Below are 18,699 nucleotides of genomic sequence, written 5' to 3' on the forward strand. Positions count from 1 at the left end.
AAAATGCAAGTTTTTTATCTAGAGTTCAGATCCATGTATTGTTTTTAGTACAGTGACCCATTGACCGCCACCGCGATGTCGCTGTGGGGGAGGGGTGTAAGTGTCTCAAAGAAACTCTATGCGTTAAAAACTACATAGATCAAAAGCATAATCTTAAAAGTAGAGGGGAACAAAAAACAGAAAGTGAACTGCTGCTCAGTCGCCACGCGGAGCGCCTCCCTTTTAACCCCGTTAGTAGGCCACTTAATTAAACCTCTCATTTCCTCCGGTGAAATATTAGCTCTGTACCTTTGACGGCGTTGGCTTCGGTCTGGTCTGAGAAACACTCCTGGGACTTGGTTATTTTTCCTTTTTTTGTTCTTCTTGCTATTCAATATCCCCCGGTCCGCTTTGAAACCCCTGTCTAACTTACCCCTATGTCAACTGGCCAGCTTGATGGGGGCCTGTTAGACCATGAAAGGCTGCTGAAAAATGAGAACGAGGGAGCTTTGAACAGCGAAAGAGGGGGGGGGGGGTCCTGGCTTTGAAAAGACACTCCCCCGGAGACGACACTAACTCACTCTGTGTTTATTTCTGTCCCCTTTTTCTCTTTCATCCTTTCATTAGAATCGACCACTACCAGCAGAGGCTCCAGGCTCTGTTCTTCAAGAAGAAGTTTGCAGAGCGCCTGGCAGAAACCAAGCCCAAGGTGGAAGGTAGAGACAGAAGTTGCCCATTGGACTTGGAGAAAGAGAGAGAGAGTACCTGCCCTATTCTAGGAGGGAGGGAGAGGGAGAGAGAGAGAGAGAGAGAGAGAGAGAGAGAGAGAAGTGGCAGAGAGAGAGATGCTACTTCTTTTTTCTTCTTCGAATGAGCTGAAATAGCTGAGTAGTGAGTAGCCTGCCAGAAAACAGTCATTTGAAATAGTTTTAAATATATTTTTCTTCACACCACTGTACTTCACACAACATGGGCTGTAAAATTACCATATTCCCCTCGAAGATGCTGCACATCGGAAAGCAGAACAGTCGACACACCAAAGTGAGAAGAAAACGAGAGGGGATGAGAAATGTCGGCTTTTAATACGACATTATGAAAAGCGCTCATATAACGTTCACTGTTTGTGTGCGAGTGTGTGGTGCGTGTGGTGTGTAAGGGGTGGCTGTGACTGCGTGCTTCATTTATCCTTCCAGCTAGCTTAAATAAAGCGCCAGGTTACCAGGGAGGCTGTTGTGGAAAGCTGGCGCATGTTGAGAGGGAGAGAGTCGCTCTCATAAACACTGCTGCTCACTTCAAAGGGGTGAGGCAAAGGCTTCCAGCTAAAAAGTGTGTGTGTGTGTGTGTGTGTGTGTGTGTGTGTGTGTGTGTGCGTACGTGCACATGTGTCATAGGCTGAGCTGTTTGAACGTCTTCGGTGAGCCAGAGCTGCTTAAACGATGCTCCTCTCCCAATTCTAAATGCCGTCCTTGTCTTTGATGCTCGTGTCGTCCTTAATACTCCCCGTTTCCTGGCAGGGCGAACGGGTGGCACCGTTTGCCAACAGCAGTTTTATTTGTTGTGCGCGCCGGCTGACAGTGGAGCCTCAGCCGGATAGTGTAGCAGTTCTGCCAAGCGATACGATTCATCCTGTTGCATTCGTGTTCAGTTAACGCAAAATAATTTGGAATTTGACTTTCCACATATCTACACGGTTAGCGCATTAAACCTAGTGAGACCAGAGATTGGGGCTACCCCACGGTGCAGCACCCCTGGAGCAGTTACCATAGGTGCTTCAATGCCTTGCTTAAGGGCCCTTTGGCAGTGGTGGTGGACGCCGTAGACGTGATGCCAGCCATCCTCCAGTGTTCAGCTCTTCAGCTCACAGTTGGAATACATCCTCCTGTTGGTGCCAGGGATTGATCTCAGTTTCTGGTTGGCCTCTATAACTCCAGGGCGAACCAGAATCTGGCCTGTACTATTAATGGGGGGGTTAGAGACGGAGTGAAAAGTAAGTTTCATCATGCTCGCTGGATTTCCAATCAACAATTAGTATTTTATGGTCAATATTGATTTAGGCTTCTTCTAATGCCTTTTGGTGTGCAATCGAAGATGTTTCCCAAACCAAACTCTCATTAATTCCCCCGAATCATCTCCTTTTTTTTTTGTTTCATTGCAAAACTTGTCATTATTGAAGCGTCGTGCAGCTCTACGTTCGTGCTTTGTGGACGTCTAACTTGAAGACATCAGGCTGCCGCTATGGGCAATGTAGTCCATTGAAGCAATCAATTCCTCATCTCCGTTCACCTGCTTGCAAAACCATTACAGCAGTGCCTACATGTACCGGGATGCATTGCATGTGAGCTTGAACGCATCTAACTGGCAACACGGCTTGTAAGCTAGTTAAAACCCAAGGCATGGCCATTTTAATAAGCCAGCCTTTCTCTTATTAAAATGCAATCATCATCGTATATATCACGTTAATTTCTCATTCATCACCAGGAAGGAACGATGTGCGCTGTATGTTTGTGAGAGAGACAGAGCGGGGCAACGCGAGCGCGAGCCAAGGCTCTCCCAGCTGCCTATCCCCAGTCAGGTGCTCACTTGATGGGTGATTCTGTGCTTTCTTCTAGCCCCAGACCTTTGCACACAATGGGCCTCATTCAACAATACTCTCTTATTATTTTTCTTATATTCTTGCTTACCTGTCTGTTAAGAGAACAATAAGAAAAGCCACCGCCACATTCATCAAGCCGTTCTTAACGTCCAAATCTGTTCTTACCCAGGTCGGTTGCATCATGCATCCCACTCATTCTTAAACTCAAATGCGCGTTCGCGCTCACTTCATTTGCATAGAGTCACGCCCGCATGCTCCTTATAAGGCAGGTGAGGTGTATGCAAAACAGCTTGAGAGTTTCTGGTATTGTATGCTGATCCATTCAACAGGAAGCGGTTTGCGAGTTGCGACTGATCTCAAAATGAGATTAGATTCAAATGTATTGTTATTATACAGCACAAGTACAATACACCATCCAACCAGAGAGGATAAATGCATTTAATGCTCCAGAAATAAATACATATAAATAAATAAATAAATAAATAAACGGCTTAGCGAGGCAGCCTTAGCGCACGTCCGAGCGCACACACACACGACACACGCACACACATTTGAATACTTTATTTGGTTCCACAAATTATACTACATAAACAGGGAATCAAATATATCGGGGCGGGATCGATTGCCTTTGATTTGCGGTGTTGCCAGAGGTATGCCAGACGTGCGTTTCGTTGCATCGCAGAGAATATTCCATTATTGAAGAAACGCTGATCAGAATTGACACCAGTCTGCCCCACTTCTCTGCGCCTCCGGGAGTAACAGCAAAGTTAGGTCTTACCTGGAGCAGTTTTGTGTTCAGTGTCACTGTCCCCCTGTACGCTCTATCATGTCTCTGGAAAGTAATCCACTCGCAATCTGACATTGGTTGCACAGACACACGCGTGCGCGTCTTACGACTCAAGACTCAGTGATGTGTGTGCGACCAATGTCAGAAAGCGTTTAGGCTTTTTTTTTGTATAGGTTTTTGTGGCGATCTGCTTCACTGTACGTAGAGGTGTGTGTAAGCCAAAGTCTGCCTCTGACTTGTTGCAAGATAACCTTAATCTGGGACACTGGGAAACAGAGATGAATAGAAGGGCTAATTGGCCTCCATGTTGTCTAACACATAATCACAGCGCTAATGGTATGTTTTTGTATCCGGCGTCAAGGTAATATAATATATAATATTAAAGCCATGGCAGGGTGCGGCGCACGTCGGCACAAGCGTGAGTTTGACTTCATTGAGGCCACAGAATGTTTGCACGCAGATGAGGCGTATACTCTAGCATCGCTAAGGGATGCAACTATGTCTCTTGACCACGTCGGGGCCTGTTTTATTAGCGATGGTATATTATAATTTAATGTGGACGAGACTACATCTCCCAGGGCCACCCAGCAGGTTCTGAACCCGCTACAGCATATTGTGCAGCCAGGTTCTTTTCAGCATCCAGCAAAACGCCAACGGCAGAGCCAGGAGAACGGTTCTCATGCTGAAAAAGAAACTGTAATGATAATAACGATATGTATTACGGTTAATGATTTTCACATTCACACGGAGGTTTCCACTGTGGAGAGTCGGGTTCGGGGAACCACCTGCGCCTTGCCAGAAAGCGACTGTTCCCACCGGAGGAATAGATGGACTGCGGACAACACTGTGTTCTGTTTCAATAGCCCCCCCCCCTCGCAATGTTTAATAGACGGATAGAAGGATGGATGCAGGGTTTCCCAGAGACTATTTTCTTTTATTTGCGGTGGTGGCGCGCCGGGACGGGCAGCAGACATACTGTAGACTCCAGTAGTGGAAAGAGCTTCGCTCACACGGCACAACAAGTGAGTTCACTGTTGTTTCATCACGTCGGGGGAACCTGGCCCATCTGATATTGTGCTTCAACCTCCATAAATAAGACTCTGTAAGGGGACCTCTGACGGGGGCTTTCCCAGCTGCACGAGGCCCCTATTGATCAGATGAATGGGATTCTGCTCCCGCGTAGAACACTCCCTCCCGATAAAACACTCTGAATTATGGGAGACATAGTAGCCTCAGGGTTGGGCTTGGGTTCTCCACGGCACTAAAGTTCGGCAGATGTAGTATTGTAGTGTAATGTGACTCCAGACTTTAATGTGTGTGACTGTTGCATAATATTAAGAGGGTCCCAGGTCACACAATGAAATCGAGTAACGAGTAACAATAACATCCTTCTAACTGCCTGGCCCCTCTCCACCCCACTCCCCTCCCTTCCTCTCCCCTCCTCCAGCCCTCCTCAATGCGTCCAGGGAGGTGGTGCGGAGCAAGCGGCTGACCCAGATCCTGGAGGTGGTGCTGGCCTTCGGCAACTTCATGAACAAAGGCCAGCGGGGCAACGCCTTCGGCTTCAAGGTCTCCAGCCTCAACAAGATCGCAGACACCAAGTCCAGCATAGACAGGTGGGTCACACAGCAGGGGTCGCGACCCCAAAGGGGGGTCTGAGGCCAGTCCGTAGGGAATTTAATCAGCTTGTCGATTTCTATCCGTGGGGAATTGAATCATTGATTTTGTCAATTTTGTAGCACGACTTTCATTGAGATTATTGTTTTACTAATTTATCTAGTTCTTCATCCTTGTTCACTCATATCTGACATGCTTATAAATGACGCTGTGTCTGTTGCGATTGGACAGGAGCATTACCATGCTACACTACCTGATCATGATCTTCGAGAAGAACTACCCCGACACACTCCACATTCAGCAGGATCTGGTGAGCGTACCAGAGGCAGCCAAAGTCAAGTGAGTAGTTTTACCACGCTGGCTCCGTTCCATTTGGGCCAGTGTGGACCTTTTTAGACGGGCACTGTGCGAAGGAAGGGAGTACATTTCACCCAAGCAAAACCTATTAGCATAACAAACAAAAAACTAAAAAGTATATGTATCTCTCTATCTCTCTCTCCTGTAGTCTGGCTGAGTTGGAGAAGGAGGTGTACAATCTCAAGAGTGGCTTGAAGGCTCTGGAGGCGGTGAGTTGTGTGTGTGTGTGTCACATATTCCACAGCTAATGGTTCTTCCCTTGTTTATAATTATGCTCGAGAATGGCAGGGGTGGGCAGCCAGAGGTTAGGTGTGTAAGCGGTGGTGGCAACGTCCTGCAGTGACTCTGATGCCAACACGTCACATCTGCCCTCAACACACACACAGGAATGCACGCATGCATGTAACATATCCCACATCTGTCAGGACGAAAACCTGGCATGTCCAGAAAGTCACATATTTTTTTTTTTTTTTGGAAAGGAAAACTATTTCTGGATCTACTTGGGTTCAGTGGTAGTTTTATAAATTCTGGGAAATGGGGCAAATGAATGAATGAAAAAAAAGTTTGGATTTGGTTTAGCTCTGGTTTAAATTCTAGTATAGCTAACAGGCCTGGACCACAATGCATTGTCAATGGAGCAGCCCCAGGCTTAAAGCTTAAAGGGATAGTTCAGATAGTTTTTTTGACATAAAGTTGTATGAAATACTTGTCAGTATTGTAATCAATGCATAGCCATTAGCCGACTTACTGAGACCCATGGTTCTGGTCGTGTTCCACAGACTTCAAGAAACAAAATACTTCCACCGCATCACATAGAGTCTGAGAGAAGAATCGAGCGTCAGAAAGGACTGCGTTTTTTACACGACAGTGGGCGATACGCTCCTCCTATGCTTTGCAGGGGAAAAGGCACAGTGTTTTTTTTCTTTTTCATGACCGAGAGGCCTTAAAATCATCGCCACCAATCAGGAGCTCTTCCCTCCCACAGCTCAGCCTCAGATCTGGTCAGTGACATGGATCATTACAGATGACGTAAGGCAATAACGAGAGCTGTTGGTTCGTTAACCGCGGGCTACCACAACAGACGCAGGCACAGCATGGAAGCCCCAGGGAGGAACATCGTCCCATCGGACATGTTGTCAGCACTGAGCTATGTGTGGATTTATCTACGCAGTATGTCTCTCTGCCTGTCTGTAGCCAATTAAATCTTATGTTTCAATTCGATCGTCTCAAAATCTGAATGTAATGGTACAACTCTTAATGATTTTGTTGTACTTTAAATTCACGTTGATGTATAGGTGTGTAAACATTCGGTCACTTCCAGCTTCTACTGCTGTACTTAGTCTATACTGGTGTGATGTCAATGAGAAAATGCTGTGTTTTAGGGCTGCAAACCGAGGTTTTAGCAGAGGACAGCGAGAGAGGAGGCTCTGTGCATCCAAGCATGTGTCACCGTATTAGTTTAGTTTATTAGTTTTGAGAAAGAGAAAGTTGTACAAGCTCCCTATAGGACACAAACAAGGGCAAGTAGAAAGGGGGGAGGCGGCTTCTAGTGTGACTTAGTAGAAGGAAAATGGGATGAACAACAGACTGAAGAAAAGAAAACTGACTGAAAAACAAAAGAGAGAGAAGATTAGAGACACTTGAGGAGAATATCCTCTCAGAACCTCCGGTTTATGACCTTCTGGCAAGTGTCATCAATTTCGCTGCTGACTAGCTAGAGAACAGCATTGATTGATGCTGAGAAAGGACTCATAATTGCTGAATAGGAAATGGGGCTTAGGGGTCCCAAATTCCGAGCAAGAATTTGGTAGTTTTTGCCTTTGCAATTTTCAGTTTTATCCACACAGAACAAAGCATTAAAATGGCACATTTTCATCGGAGGTCGACGCCACAAAGCCACAGATGTGTGGCCAACAAACGGCGCTGCCTAACGCGTGCGAGGGATGAGGGATGACTGATCCCGGGTGACGGACGAGCGCAGCTTCAATTTGAGCTCCACTTTTTCTCACCACGCACTAATGATGCTGTGAGGCGTTAACGAATCGCAACAGAGAAATGATGCTTCTGCTGAAGGAAAAATGGCACCTTCCAACTAAAAACTCAGATTAAATATCATAACATTGCCAAATAATCGAGTTGGCAGGTTCCTGTCATTGTCTGAGCTCCAGATGTGTACACAGATGTTTGACTGTGAATTCATGTTTTGTATCCCATAGTCTGAACACCCCATGAAGGTCACAAACCCCACTTGAACCATCTTTTCTGCCCGCTTTCAGGAGCTGCAGTACCAGCAGAGCAGGACGAGGGAGCGGGGCGATAAGTTTGTGGCCGTGGTGGGCGACTTCATCACTGTGGCGAGCTTCAGCTTCTCTGAACTGGAGGAGCAACTCGGCGAGGCCAAGGACAAGGTACTGCGACCTCGACAGAAACATGAGCGACACTGTCATTCCATGCATGCAGTGAATGTACCTACAGGAATTTGTATGAAAATGGCACAAAGACATCGGCGACGTCTTCTACAATGCCCCACGGTAGGGCAGAGACAACGTAGCGTATGCCGTGTACAGGCACAGCACGACACACAATAGACCGCAGAACTATACGCATCCTGACATTGACATTGACATTGGTGCCTCCTGACCTCTGATCTTCTAAGCCAGCAGTTTGTCAGGTGATTGATTTTGACTGACGGAAGCTGTCTCTACATATGAATGTGTCTTGGGGCAGTATGAGGGTAGATGAGGTGAATTAACTGTATGTGTGAATGAAGAGTTGTGTGTATGCAAGCAGCTTACGCCTGTGATGGCGGGAAGGAAGGAGAGGGGGAGAGAGAGAGGGTCACAGCAGTGATGTGGGAAGGAAGAAGGGAGGGAGACAGACAAACAGCAGTGACTATGGGAAGGAAGGAGGGAGAAAGAGAGAGAGGGAGGGAGACAGCAGTGACTATGGGAAGGAAGGAGAGCGAAAGAGAGAGGGAGAGAGAGAGACACAGCAGTGACAGCCTTTGTGCATCTCTCTGTCTCCAAGTCCAAAGTGATGACCTCACCATTCAAGGGAACCCCAGCGATTTTCCTTTTTGCTCTAATTATTGAGCTGCACAGCGAATGGAACCCCCTGGCAATGCTAGTGCCATGCTCTACCCATTAAGCTACACGGGGAATGCAACCCCGTAACCCTGGCAATGCTAGTGCCATGCTCTACCCCTGGAGCTACACATGGAATGGAAGCTCTAACCCTGGCAATGTTAGTGCCATGCTCTACTGAGCCATACAGACCCAGATACATCTCTGTAGAAGCTGAGGAGAACCCTGGGTGGTGGTGCCGTTGGCGGTAAATGTTTAATGAGACCCGATTACGTCAGGGGATCTCGTTAGCGCCTGTATGCCAATTGTGAGAGACGAGGGAAGGGCCCTTGTTGCCATCACAGCACCATGTGTTCGTGCTTCCCTCCTCACTCCTGTAATTATTTGTCTAAGGAGGAGGCTCGTAGAGAGAGAAAAAAATTAGGGAGAGCGGGTCATTTGGGACGTCACGGGAAAAGAGCCGGGAGGGAGCGGGGCACCGGTTACTGTAGGGAAAACAAAAGAAGCTCTGTGCACCGGGCCAGACGTCTGTCTTAACACACACCGCCTCCCTGGCTGTGTGTGTGTGTGTGGTAGAAGGTGGGGAGGTTAGCAGATTTACTACTCTCGCCTGTCAATGATCTCCGATGTTCCGTGAGACTCTGCTGGAACACAGACGGCAGAGGCGCACGCACGCTTGAGTTTTATGTCCGCGAGATAGAGGGATGGAGGAGAGATGACTCGGCACTGCGGGCCCCGTCCAGCGATGGCCCATTTGCACTTTGGTAGAACTGTTTTCGTCTTTTTTAAATGCTTACTTTGGTGTCTATTCATGTCCAGCGTTCCGGCTCAGTCTGTCTATCCAAAGTGCATTCGTATGAAATGGGAAACATCTTTGGAAACATCTGTCATAGGAAAAAGGCTCTGTTTTTGATGTCTTTGATGCTTGTTAGCTTATATCTTGCTAGCTTGCAGGTCATTTGGAAAAAGGGAAAACGTTGCAGCTGTGTCTTATTGTTTCAGTGGTTGCATTGTGATGCGAAGCGCGACACCCTCTTTGCTATGCCTGAAGCAGCTTTGGTTATTAGCTAGCCAGTTGTAATGTTTTAATGAATCAAAGCCATCACAACTGTAAACAGCCAAGCACTCGAATATAACTGGTGTCTCCAGACATGACCAGTGTTGGGGTTGTTATTAAAAAAAAGTAATACACACTAAATATACACTAAATAAACACTTTACACATGTATTACTCTTTACTTCTCTCAAAAGTAACAAATTACTTTACACATTACTTTTGGGTTACACCTAAAACTGTCTGTGGTGCGTTCTCACCATATAGTTCTATATACCTCTCACTCAATGGGCCAGGGTGCATAAGTTTGTTGCGCCAGACTTTGCATGTTTTTGTGAAGAGAGGGGACATTTTGTGTGCAGCTGTGTCTTTGCTGTGTTTCCCCTCTTCTCTTGCAGCCAGTACTTTAAAGGGGACATGCGTTGCTATTCCTAGCACTATTTGGGCAACTTTACACAATTCCTGTGAGTCTATTGAAGACATCTGTAAGGTTTTTTTCAAGAAAATGCATTGTTTTATATTTCTAATCAAGTACTCAAAACCATAATTTTTCAGCTTTAAGATTTCAGGCTGTTATGGCCTGGCTCCGCCCATAAGCACTTTGAGTGACAGTCAGTCCACACAGTCTGCGACTGGTAGACAGAGATAGAGAGAGATAGAGAGAGAGAGAGGGAGAGAGAGGGAGAGAGAGAGAGGGAGAGGGAGCGAGAGAGAGACCGTTATTGATAAGGCCCCCTCTCCCTCTCTCTCTCCCTCTCGGGTGTGCCGCGTGGCAGCTTGTGGGGGGGGGGGGCCCTCCCTTCCTCCCTCTCTCTTCCTTTTTTTCCCTCCCTCACTCTCCCGTTCGGAGGTGTGTGCCGCGCGGCAGGCCCCCCCCCCTCCCCCCCCCCCCCCAGTGCTCCCGAATGCTCTCTATCTCTCTCTCCCTCCAGAGTGCATGCAGAGTATGAGGAAGTGGTTTCCACTCGCTGTGTACAGTCAGTCTAGGTAGATTGTGGGCGGGCATTAGCTACAACCACAGAGCCAATCACATCACTGTCTGCTACCCAGAGCCTAAGGAACGTCACGCAGGCCTTCAAATCAGGATGGCCTAATTTACTGGAGCAGGAAATGATCTGAGCTGAATCAGAGCAATCCGCCAATATGGTATTTAGACACTAAAACACATTGATAGTACTAACTCCTATTACTATAATACAATGCTAGAGACTGAAAAATGACATTTATAATGCATGTCACCTTTAAACTTAAAGGAACATATAAATATTATGGGAAATGCGCTTTACTGTCTTCTGAGTCTTCTGAGTCGGACGAAGAAGATGGATACCAATTTCCTCCCTGTGCATTCAGTAGAAAGCTTCCATTCATTTGTGCGAAGAGGAAATTGGATTGCATTTTTTCTTTTTTATTATACCATAATGTCACAACAGATACCTGCGACAGCCAATATTTTGTTACAAAATATACAAAACCCAATAAAAAGCCATGAATATTATTATACCACATTGCAGTAGCACTTGAAAGCTCATCGACAAGCTCATCCAGACACGACTATATTACAGAGATTTACGGGCTGTCGTTGAGTTCACGCGGGTCATCTGGACAGAGGTTTCCCAGAGCAACGAGAAGGATTTCTCTTGTCCAGAGAGATTGGGAAGGTCTTTACAACCTGGCACACATCCACGCACCCACACCCAGACACGCTCTCCGAGACAATACAGTGTCTCAAAGAAGACCCCGGTTTGCGCCGTTTTTAGAAGTCTGGGGCTTTGGATGTAAAACCGCAGAACATCTGAATCTTAACCCTGTGGCCCAGATTACAGGGTTTTTCCATGTTGTAGCATGCAATGAAAAGACTGAATGCACAGTAGGGTTAAGCAGACTTTCTGTTCCCACGTCTCCTAAGTTCAGCCCTGAGGTTCTGCTCCTCTGAACACCAACCAGATGCTGGTGAATTTAGAAAGGGTTGTCTACTTTTAACATCCACTTGAGCAGGTAAACCAACCGTCGTTTTGAACTTCTAATGATGATTGCGATGTATAGATGATTGAGCCTATACAGTGAGCGAAGCTTAAGAAAGCAACAGGCGAATTTCTAAGTCCCTATTAAAGAATCGGCTTGCTTGCCTCGATACGCGACTAACTGGGTGACTACGCACAGGTGCTAGAGCCTCCGAAATAATCTAATAACAGAAATAGTTGAATGATTGTTGGCATTGGCATGCTAGAGAAGGGCTCTGCCCAGAATGTCTGTGCATTAAAGTTCCTCAGTTAAGAAGGTATGGTTTGCAGACCATTTTCTATTATTGAATTATGAAATCAAGCAGTGACTGAATAGAAATATCAGTTTGCTACCCTGATTGGCAGCAGAAAATAAATACATTTCCACCAATTTTCCAGTACTCTCCTTCTATTCCCACATATGCTAGCCTCAAACCTCTCAGCCAGAAAACCAACTCTTTAGGCCATTACACCATAAGTCAACCCTGTTATCCTTTTACTTCATAAGCGTGGTCAGACGGGGCTGGCACGGGCCAGGGGTGGGGGTTGGTGGGGTACTCCAGGGTCGAGGCTGGAAGGCAAGTGTTTGACAAGCTGTCGGAATGAGCGGCAGCGGGGATTGGATCCAGGGAGCTAGCCGCTAACTGAGGAGCTATTGTAGGGCAAGCTTGGCTCACATCCCCCGGTCCTCTCTGCCCCGCCATCTGAGGACGGGCCAGATGGGACGGGAGGTCAGGGAAAAACATGGATTTTCTATTTTTCTTTTAGATTAGTTTATTTTGAAGGCTTTTGGCTTTAGATGTGTGTACAGGGAAGATGTGAGTGAGACCGAGAGTGGGGATGACTGGCAATGTAGGTCATAAACTCATGATGTACATGATATGATATCACAAGTATATGCCTCTTAGCCCCACAAAACACTGTTCAGAGCGTGTGTCTCGTCTGTGGTTTGATGTAAAGTTTTATACAGTTTGAGGCTGGAAGAAGTGGGTTTTATTTTTAAATCAATGGTCATATTTTAGTGTTTTACCACAACGCTCTGAACATCGACTGCATTGTGATGCATCGGCTGTCATCTGTTTTGCCAAGTCTCAGAGCTTGAGACTTGTTTTCCCTGAGCTCTCGTCCATCTTCCTGTCCTCGGCTTTCTCCTCTACCCTCTCCATGATGGAGAGACAATTTGCCTGCCACATAAATCAGCTCTGTGTGTGTGTTTTGAGATACAGGGACTATGAGTAAGGACTTGTTTATCTAACTACATTTAAAGTAGGTTGTTCAGAGGGTGTGTGTGTGTGTGTGTGTGTATATTTGTTTGTGTGGCAGTCCCAAAAACTAATATTTCTGTATGCACATTGCATGTGTGCTTGTTTGCCTCTGTACGTGACTTCTGCATATACAGTATAAAGCACATGGTGTAGGTTCTGCATATACAGTATAAAGCACATGGTGTAGGTTCTGCATACACAGTATAAAGTACAATGGTGTAGGTTCTGCGTATCTGTGTGTTGTGTGTATGTGCCACCATGATTTGTGTGTGTGTGTGTGTGTTAACTCATTCAGCCCACCCCCAAGGGGGAATGGGAGGGAAACCATTTGACCAGACACATAATTACGGGAGAGGGAGGTTGATAGTGGAGGTTGCCATGGTGACCAGCCCATAATGACAGAACGGACGTACATCCTCAGAAAGAGAGAGCCACAGCTTCTTTATATCAAGATGGCTCATACACACTATGTTCCCACGGGAGAAAAACATTTAATTTCTCCACTGACCGATTTTTGAAAAATTATTACAAAACCACAGATTAAAAATGTCTTCTTGTCTTCCTCTTCTTCAGTTTACCAAGTCTCTGAAGCACTTTGGGGAGGAGCAGGGCCGGATGCAGCCGGACGAGTTCTTTGGGATATTCGACACCTTCCTGCAGTCGTTCGGCGAGGCCCGACAAGACCTGGAGAACATGCAGCGACGCAAGGATGAGGAAGAGAGGAGGGCACGCATGGAGGCCATGGTGAGACACACAGGCACACATACAGACACACACAGGCACACAAGATATGAAACAAGACTGCTATCATTCTAACCCCAATCTCTCTCTCTCTCTCTCTCTCTCTCTCTCTCTCTCTCTCTCTCTCTCTCTCTCTCTCTCTCTCTCTCTCCCCCCACCCCAGCTGAAGGAGCAGAGGGAGCGTGAGCGGCGGGCCAAGAAGGGCGGGGCCTCGGAGGAGGTGGGCGGGGAGTTCGACGACCTGGTGTCGGCCCTGCGCTCCGGAGAGGTCTTCGACAAGGACCTGAACAAGTTCAAGCGCAACCGCAAGCGCTCCGTCCCGCAGCTCACGGAGGGCGGCGGGCGCGAGCGGCCGATCACGAAAGTCAACTACTAGCCGCCTCGGTCTCTTCCTGTGGTGTAACAATGTATCGACATCCGACGAGTTTGAACTTTTTTGGCACGGGGGAGGGGAGGGGGTCCCTTGGAGCGCCCGCGGCCAATAAGCGGTGGATGACATTGGAGAGGATGGTATGTATAAACGGTCGGACTGGACAGCCACACCGTTTTTCTTTTTGAAGGAAGCGACACTAATTCTTCCGATTGCTCTTATAAAGCTCTTTCACACACACCCTCTTTTTTTTTTTGTATTAATATTATTATTTTTCTTTCTCCCCGGACACTGTAACATGTCACAATGATCTCCCGAGATGGACACTCGGGACAGACGGATGGACAGACGGACCACTGTGACGCATTGTCCCCTTGTTTTTGTTTGTTTTTTGTTTGTTTTGACTATACACTTTTGACACTGTGCTCACCTTCTGCGCTATCCTCTCGCTTCACTGCCTCTTCTCCCCTCAGCACGCGTTCTCGCTGCTCCGTCGTTAAGGTCCTACGGAGCAGCAGCCATCTTACCCGCTAGCCGCCGGTATCTTGTCCCGGAAACACACGCGGTATCAACACTGTACATAGAGGCAGGTGGCTGAGAGAAAGAGGATCGGTAGTCGTCCTCCGACTGGTCTGATTTGTAAACGGCAGGAAAAGAAACTGAGAGAGGGGGGGGGGGGGGGGGGGGCTTCCGGGTCGGACCTCGACACTAGAGCGATTTGGGTGTTTCTCCCCCACGCCAAAAGACGACTGCGACGACAACTCCTGTCGGCCTCGCTCCACGAGACCCCCTCCCCCCCCCCATGCAGCGCGATGGCACCACTACACCAAGAGCCGAGCAGAGGGACACATGCGTAGCAGATATATTAACTTCCACTAGTGCAAAGAATGTAGTGGAGCCTACAAAGCCCACACTGCTTCATAGTCCGGGTGTCTGTCCGTCAAAGGAGGTCAGGAAGGGTACAGGCGGCAGGGGGTTGCATTTCTTGGATTTTGGAGACACTTTGAAAACCTGGTTGGGACGCAGTGCTCTTTCCAAGTGCCTCCTGCAGCACTCCAGGAGTGATCCCGTCCCTGGGATGACCCACTCCACAACCACCCCCCTTGCTGGGATTCCACATTGGATACAGCACTTCCCATGGAAAAAGCTGACTGTGCCACAAAGGTCGAGGTTTACTTATACGCAACAACGTTTCAATAGAAGATGGATTGTTTTGGCGTCAGCCAGTGCCAAAGCAATGAGATTAAAAAAAAAGAATAAAAAAAAAAACGATATATATAGAAATATATTAATACAAAACATACTGCAATTAGGCGTTTATATATATTTATATTTAGATGCAGAAAAGCTAATTGCAAAGATTTTTTTTTCATGGTATTTTTTTGGTCTTGTACACAATGCATTATTTGTTGGTGTTAAGTTCACAAAACTGATTGATGTTGAAGTGGAATTCTTTACTTTTCATTTTGCGCTTTGTATGTTAAAAAAAAAGATAAAAGGATCGCCTGTAATTTGTCACATGTACACGTGTTGTTTTGCACTGTAACACCATCTTTTACTTTACCTTTTTCTGTCTCTCGTCCCGCAACCCGCCCCACTGTGCTCTTCCTTAAAACCCCCATTTTCTTTATCTTATATTTTCCCGTAACCCGGAAATGTAACAAGAATCAGGAAGCGATATAGTTGATGGTTTGGACCCTCACGTCTTAAAAGTACTCTTTCGGTCTAATCTTCTGATTTGTAGATCTATTCCAACTGTCGAAAACCCATTTCCTGTTTCAACGTGTCTAGTGGCCGCCGGCCCGCCTCGGCCCGTGGGCGTTGTTGCAGAATGAACTGCTGCCGATACCGCCTCAAATGATGATGGTGGTGGTTGACTCTGCTGGTACCAAGATTCAACTAAGCGAACTGTCATGTCAGTTTTGTTTCACATCGTTAGTATCTGACCCTCCCATTCCACCGTGTATGTTATTGTAGCGTCCAGGGGTACAGCATGCAGCACTTAGAGGGTGTGCACATTTCTTTTCGAGTGGCTTTCGACGCGGATGTTTCTAGTGTTGGTGTGAATTGTGTACACAGTGATGTTGAATGGTGAGGGGAAACCAGATGAGCTCACTACAGCAGGGAGAGACGTAGACAAATGATGTTTCCTTTCTGCCGTCGCTCCATGTGACCCGTATAATCAAGCGTTGGTGTTTATGCTTGGTTTGATGCCGTGTCTGTCCGTCTAGCCCTTAACCAAGACAACTCTGTGGACGAACGAGACGCAAGCCCCATGTACTGCAGCCCACTTAGGTTGTTCTCTTCTCCATTTTGAATCCCCCCCACATGCTATTTTTGTCGTTGTTGTATATTTCTAAACCCCTTAGCAGTAGGCAAGACAAAGGCTGGTATGTATGTGGGTGTCTTTGGAAGTCTCTGGGTCTGCCTAAATGTTTGAGGTCTTTTTGAAAGGGTCATATAGTGGAGTAGTGGGGGTTGGAGAGGTCTATTCCATGGGGTAAGGCCTCCAAGGTGCTGGGCTTGAGGGGCCAGTGGCTCTAAGGGAGACGAGGAGGCATGATGGGCTTCCAGATCATTCGCCTCCTCGAGACGCCAAATGAAAGGGGAACGCTTATCCAGACGTCCACCCAGTGAGGAACATTGTTTTTCAGATATAAACATCCACACTATAGCATGTGCGCACATATAGGAGTTCATAAATGATGGTTGGAGGGGAAATTCCTTTTTGTGTAGGAGCAGATTGGAGCAGGCGAGTGGAGCAGAGGCGGTTAAAAGGCTGGGAACCCCAGAACCAGCCCACTAAAAACCAAATGGTGCGCGGAGTGTTGAGGGCCAGAGCACAAACTAAACAAACACGGACCGATTCCAGCCATAACGTTACGCTAGGTCCGACTGTACACAAAGAAGCTGTGCGCATACAAGCTTTTCTTGATCTGACATTTATGGGTTTTACCATAAAAGATGGAACCATGGAGGCACGGACTATGGAACTGTGGAACTATTGACCATGTCCAAGATGGGCGTTCTGTAAAAAGACAGTCCTAAGGCATAGAATTACATTTACATTAGGCACACATTAATACAAGATACCTTTATTACCACACAACCAGGTTGGTGGTATTTGTGAACTGGTACTGGATATTGCGTCAATACCAGGCTAAGTGCATCAGCTAATGTCCCTAATATTAAAATGCCATAAGAGCCCCATGTAACATGTCACGAGCAATCAAAGCAAAGTGTGATCTTCTGCATTTCTTTACATAACTGTAGAAGCACTACAGATTTCTCTAATGGGGGAAAAAGTGATTATATCTCCAATAATAATTGTATCCAACGACACCACCATAATCGTCTAAAAGTCTATACTGTTGAGTCAAAGTAACAGATTGTAATGGACACTCTGTATCGGCCGATAATTTAAAGTTAAGGTGTCGCTGCGTCCCTAGTTTACAATGTCTTGCTGCGTCGGCTCGTCCCAGTCCGTTCCGTTCAGGTGCATGGTGACTGGTGACAGTATATGGTCATATGAAGGTGCCAGGAGGAAAATAAGAGGTTTGGACTGCATTGAAAAATGGACACAAGACTGTGCTCATCTCCTCTATTCAGACCAGTATGCTAGCCACTGCCCACGACTCATTATGACATTTCTATAGTCTGTTTGTAGAGACTTGTTACCTCTTGGCCAGAACACTAGCACACAAGCTTTAAAGCCAAAAGGGGGATAAATGAACTCTCCCTGGCTCCGTGTCACAGGAGATAACATTTGGATGATTGCAGTGACCCTTAAGCAACTTCCATACCCGTTTCCGTTTTACTTTACTAAAGAAAGAACATGCAACAGGTAAGATTTGGCAGAGTTCAAGCGGGAATCGTGTACGATTCTAAGAATTGATTGATAACACCTCTTGGCTCTCGATAAGCACTTGGAATACTGTGCTCAAAGGCAAGACTGAATAGGACATGGTTGTTCTGTTAGTGATAGTCACATGCTTTGAACAATTTAGGTAATTTCTGAAATGATTCCACAGACCCAATGCCTCTTCCTCCAAAAAGATGCAAATACATTTTAGATGCATAGCTAACTTTATCTTGTCCTATGCGTCTTTATTTTCTTTTTCATCTCCAAGTGCCTGTTTTTCAGATGTGTACCATTCTATGTAGTGGTTTTAGAACTAGCAACTTCCCCACCGACTACATTCACATGGTGGCCATTTTGCTCTTATGTCATGCTCACGACGGGATTCCTTTCCACCCTGTTCCCATGTCCTGAGCATGACATAAGAGCAAAATGGCCGTCTTGTAAATATAATCCATGGTCTCTGCAGTAGTAAAAATGGACCTGATTTTTCTAGCCGGGTAGACTTTATTGGACCAGAGTAGCGCCGTCTCAAGGTGCTAGCCAGGTAGACTTTATTGGACCAGAGTAGCGCCGTCTCGAGGTGCTAGCCGGGTAGACTTTTTGGACCAGAGTAGCGCCGTCTCAAGGTGCTAATCGGGTAGACTTTTTTTGGACCAGAGTAGCGCCGTCTCAAGGTGCTAGTCGGGTAGACTTTATTGGACCAGAGTAGCGCCGTCTCGAGGTGCTAGTCGGGTAGACTTTATTGGACCAGAGTAGCGCCCTCTCGAGGTGCTAGCCGGGTAGACTTTTATTAGGTTGATGAGAGTGCGTTATCACTCGATGGTAATTTCTGTGGTGCTTCGACGTCACCTGAAATTACCACGGCAGCTCAAAGTACAGTGTATCAGCACAGAGTAGTATCTCAGCAGGTTGTATAGGCTACTTCAATGTGGTTGACGACAACTATCATGAAGTGCAACTCAACCATCTCTGTAGGAAGTGTAGAGTATTT

At 46.7% G+C, this 18,699-nt stretch overlaps 1 protein-coding gene across 2 annotated transcripts in view; it reads left to right on the forward strand.

Annotated features, from left to right (window-relative positions):
- daam2 (dishevelled associated activator of morphogenesis 2) overlaps positions 1-14,527 on the forward strand; it is a 109,476-nt gene extending 94,949 nt beyond the window's left edge. For both annotated transcript variants that reach the window (XM_084310212.1, XM_084310213.1), the window contains 7 exons: positions 607-695; positions 4,807-4,975; positions 5,208-5,315; positions 5,482-5,542; positions 7,610-7,741; positions 13,309-13,479; positions 13,640-14,527. In XM_084310212.1, coding sequence (XP_084166338.1) covers positions 607-695; positions 4,807-4,975; positions 5,208-5,315; positions 5,482-5,542; positions 7,610-7,741; positions 13,309-13,479; positions 13,640-13,852 — 943 coding nt within the window. In that variant the 3' untranslated portion in view covers positions 13,853-14,527. The remainder of the gene's footprint in view (positions 1-606; positions 696-4,806; positions 4,976-5,207; positions 5,316-5,481; positions 5,543-7,609; positions 7,742-13,308; positions 13,480-13,639) is intronic.
- The last annotated feature ends 4,172 nt before the right edge of the window (positions 14,528-18,699 follow it).

The sequence above is a fragment of the Notolepis coatsorum genome (assembly GCF_963971535.1).
Source record: "Notolepis coatsorum genome assembly, chromosome: 3".
Classification (NCBI taxonomy): domain Eukaryota; kingdom Metazoa; phylum Chordata; class Actinopteri; order Aulopiformes; family Paralepididae; genus Notolepis; species Notolepis coatsorum.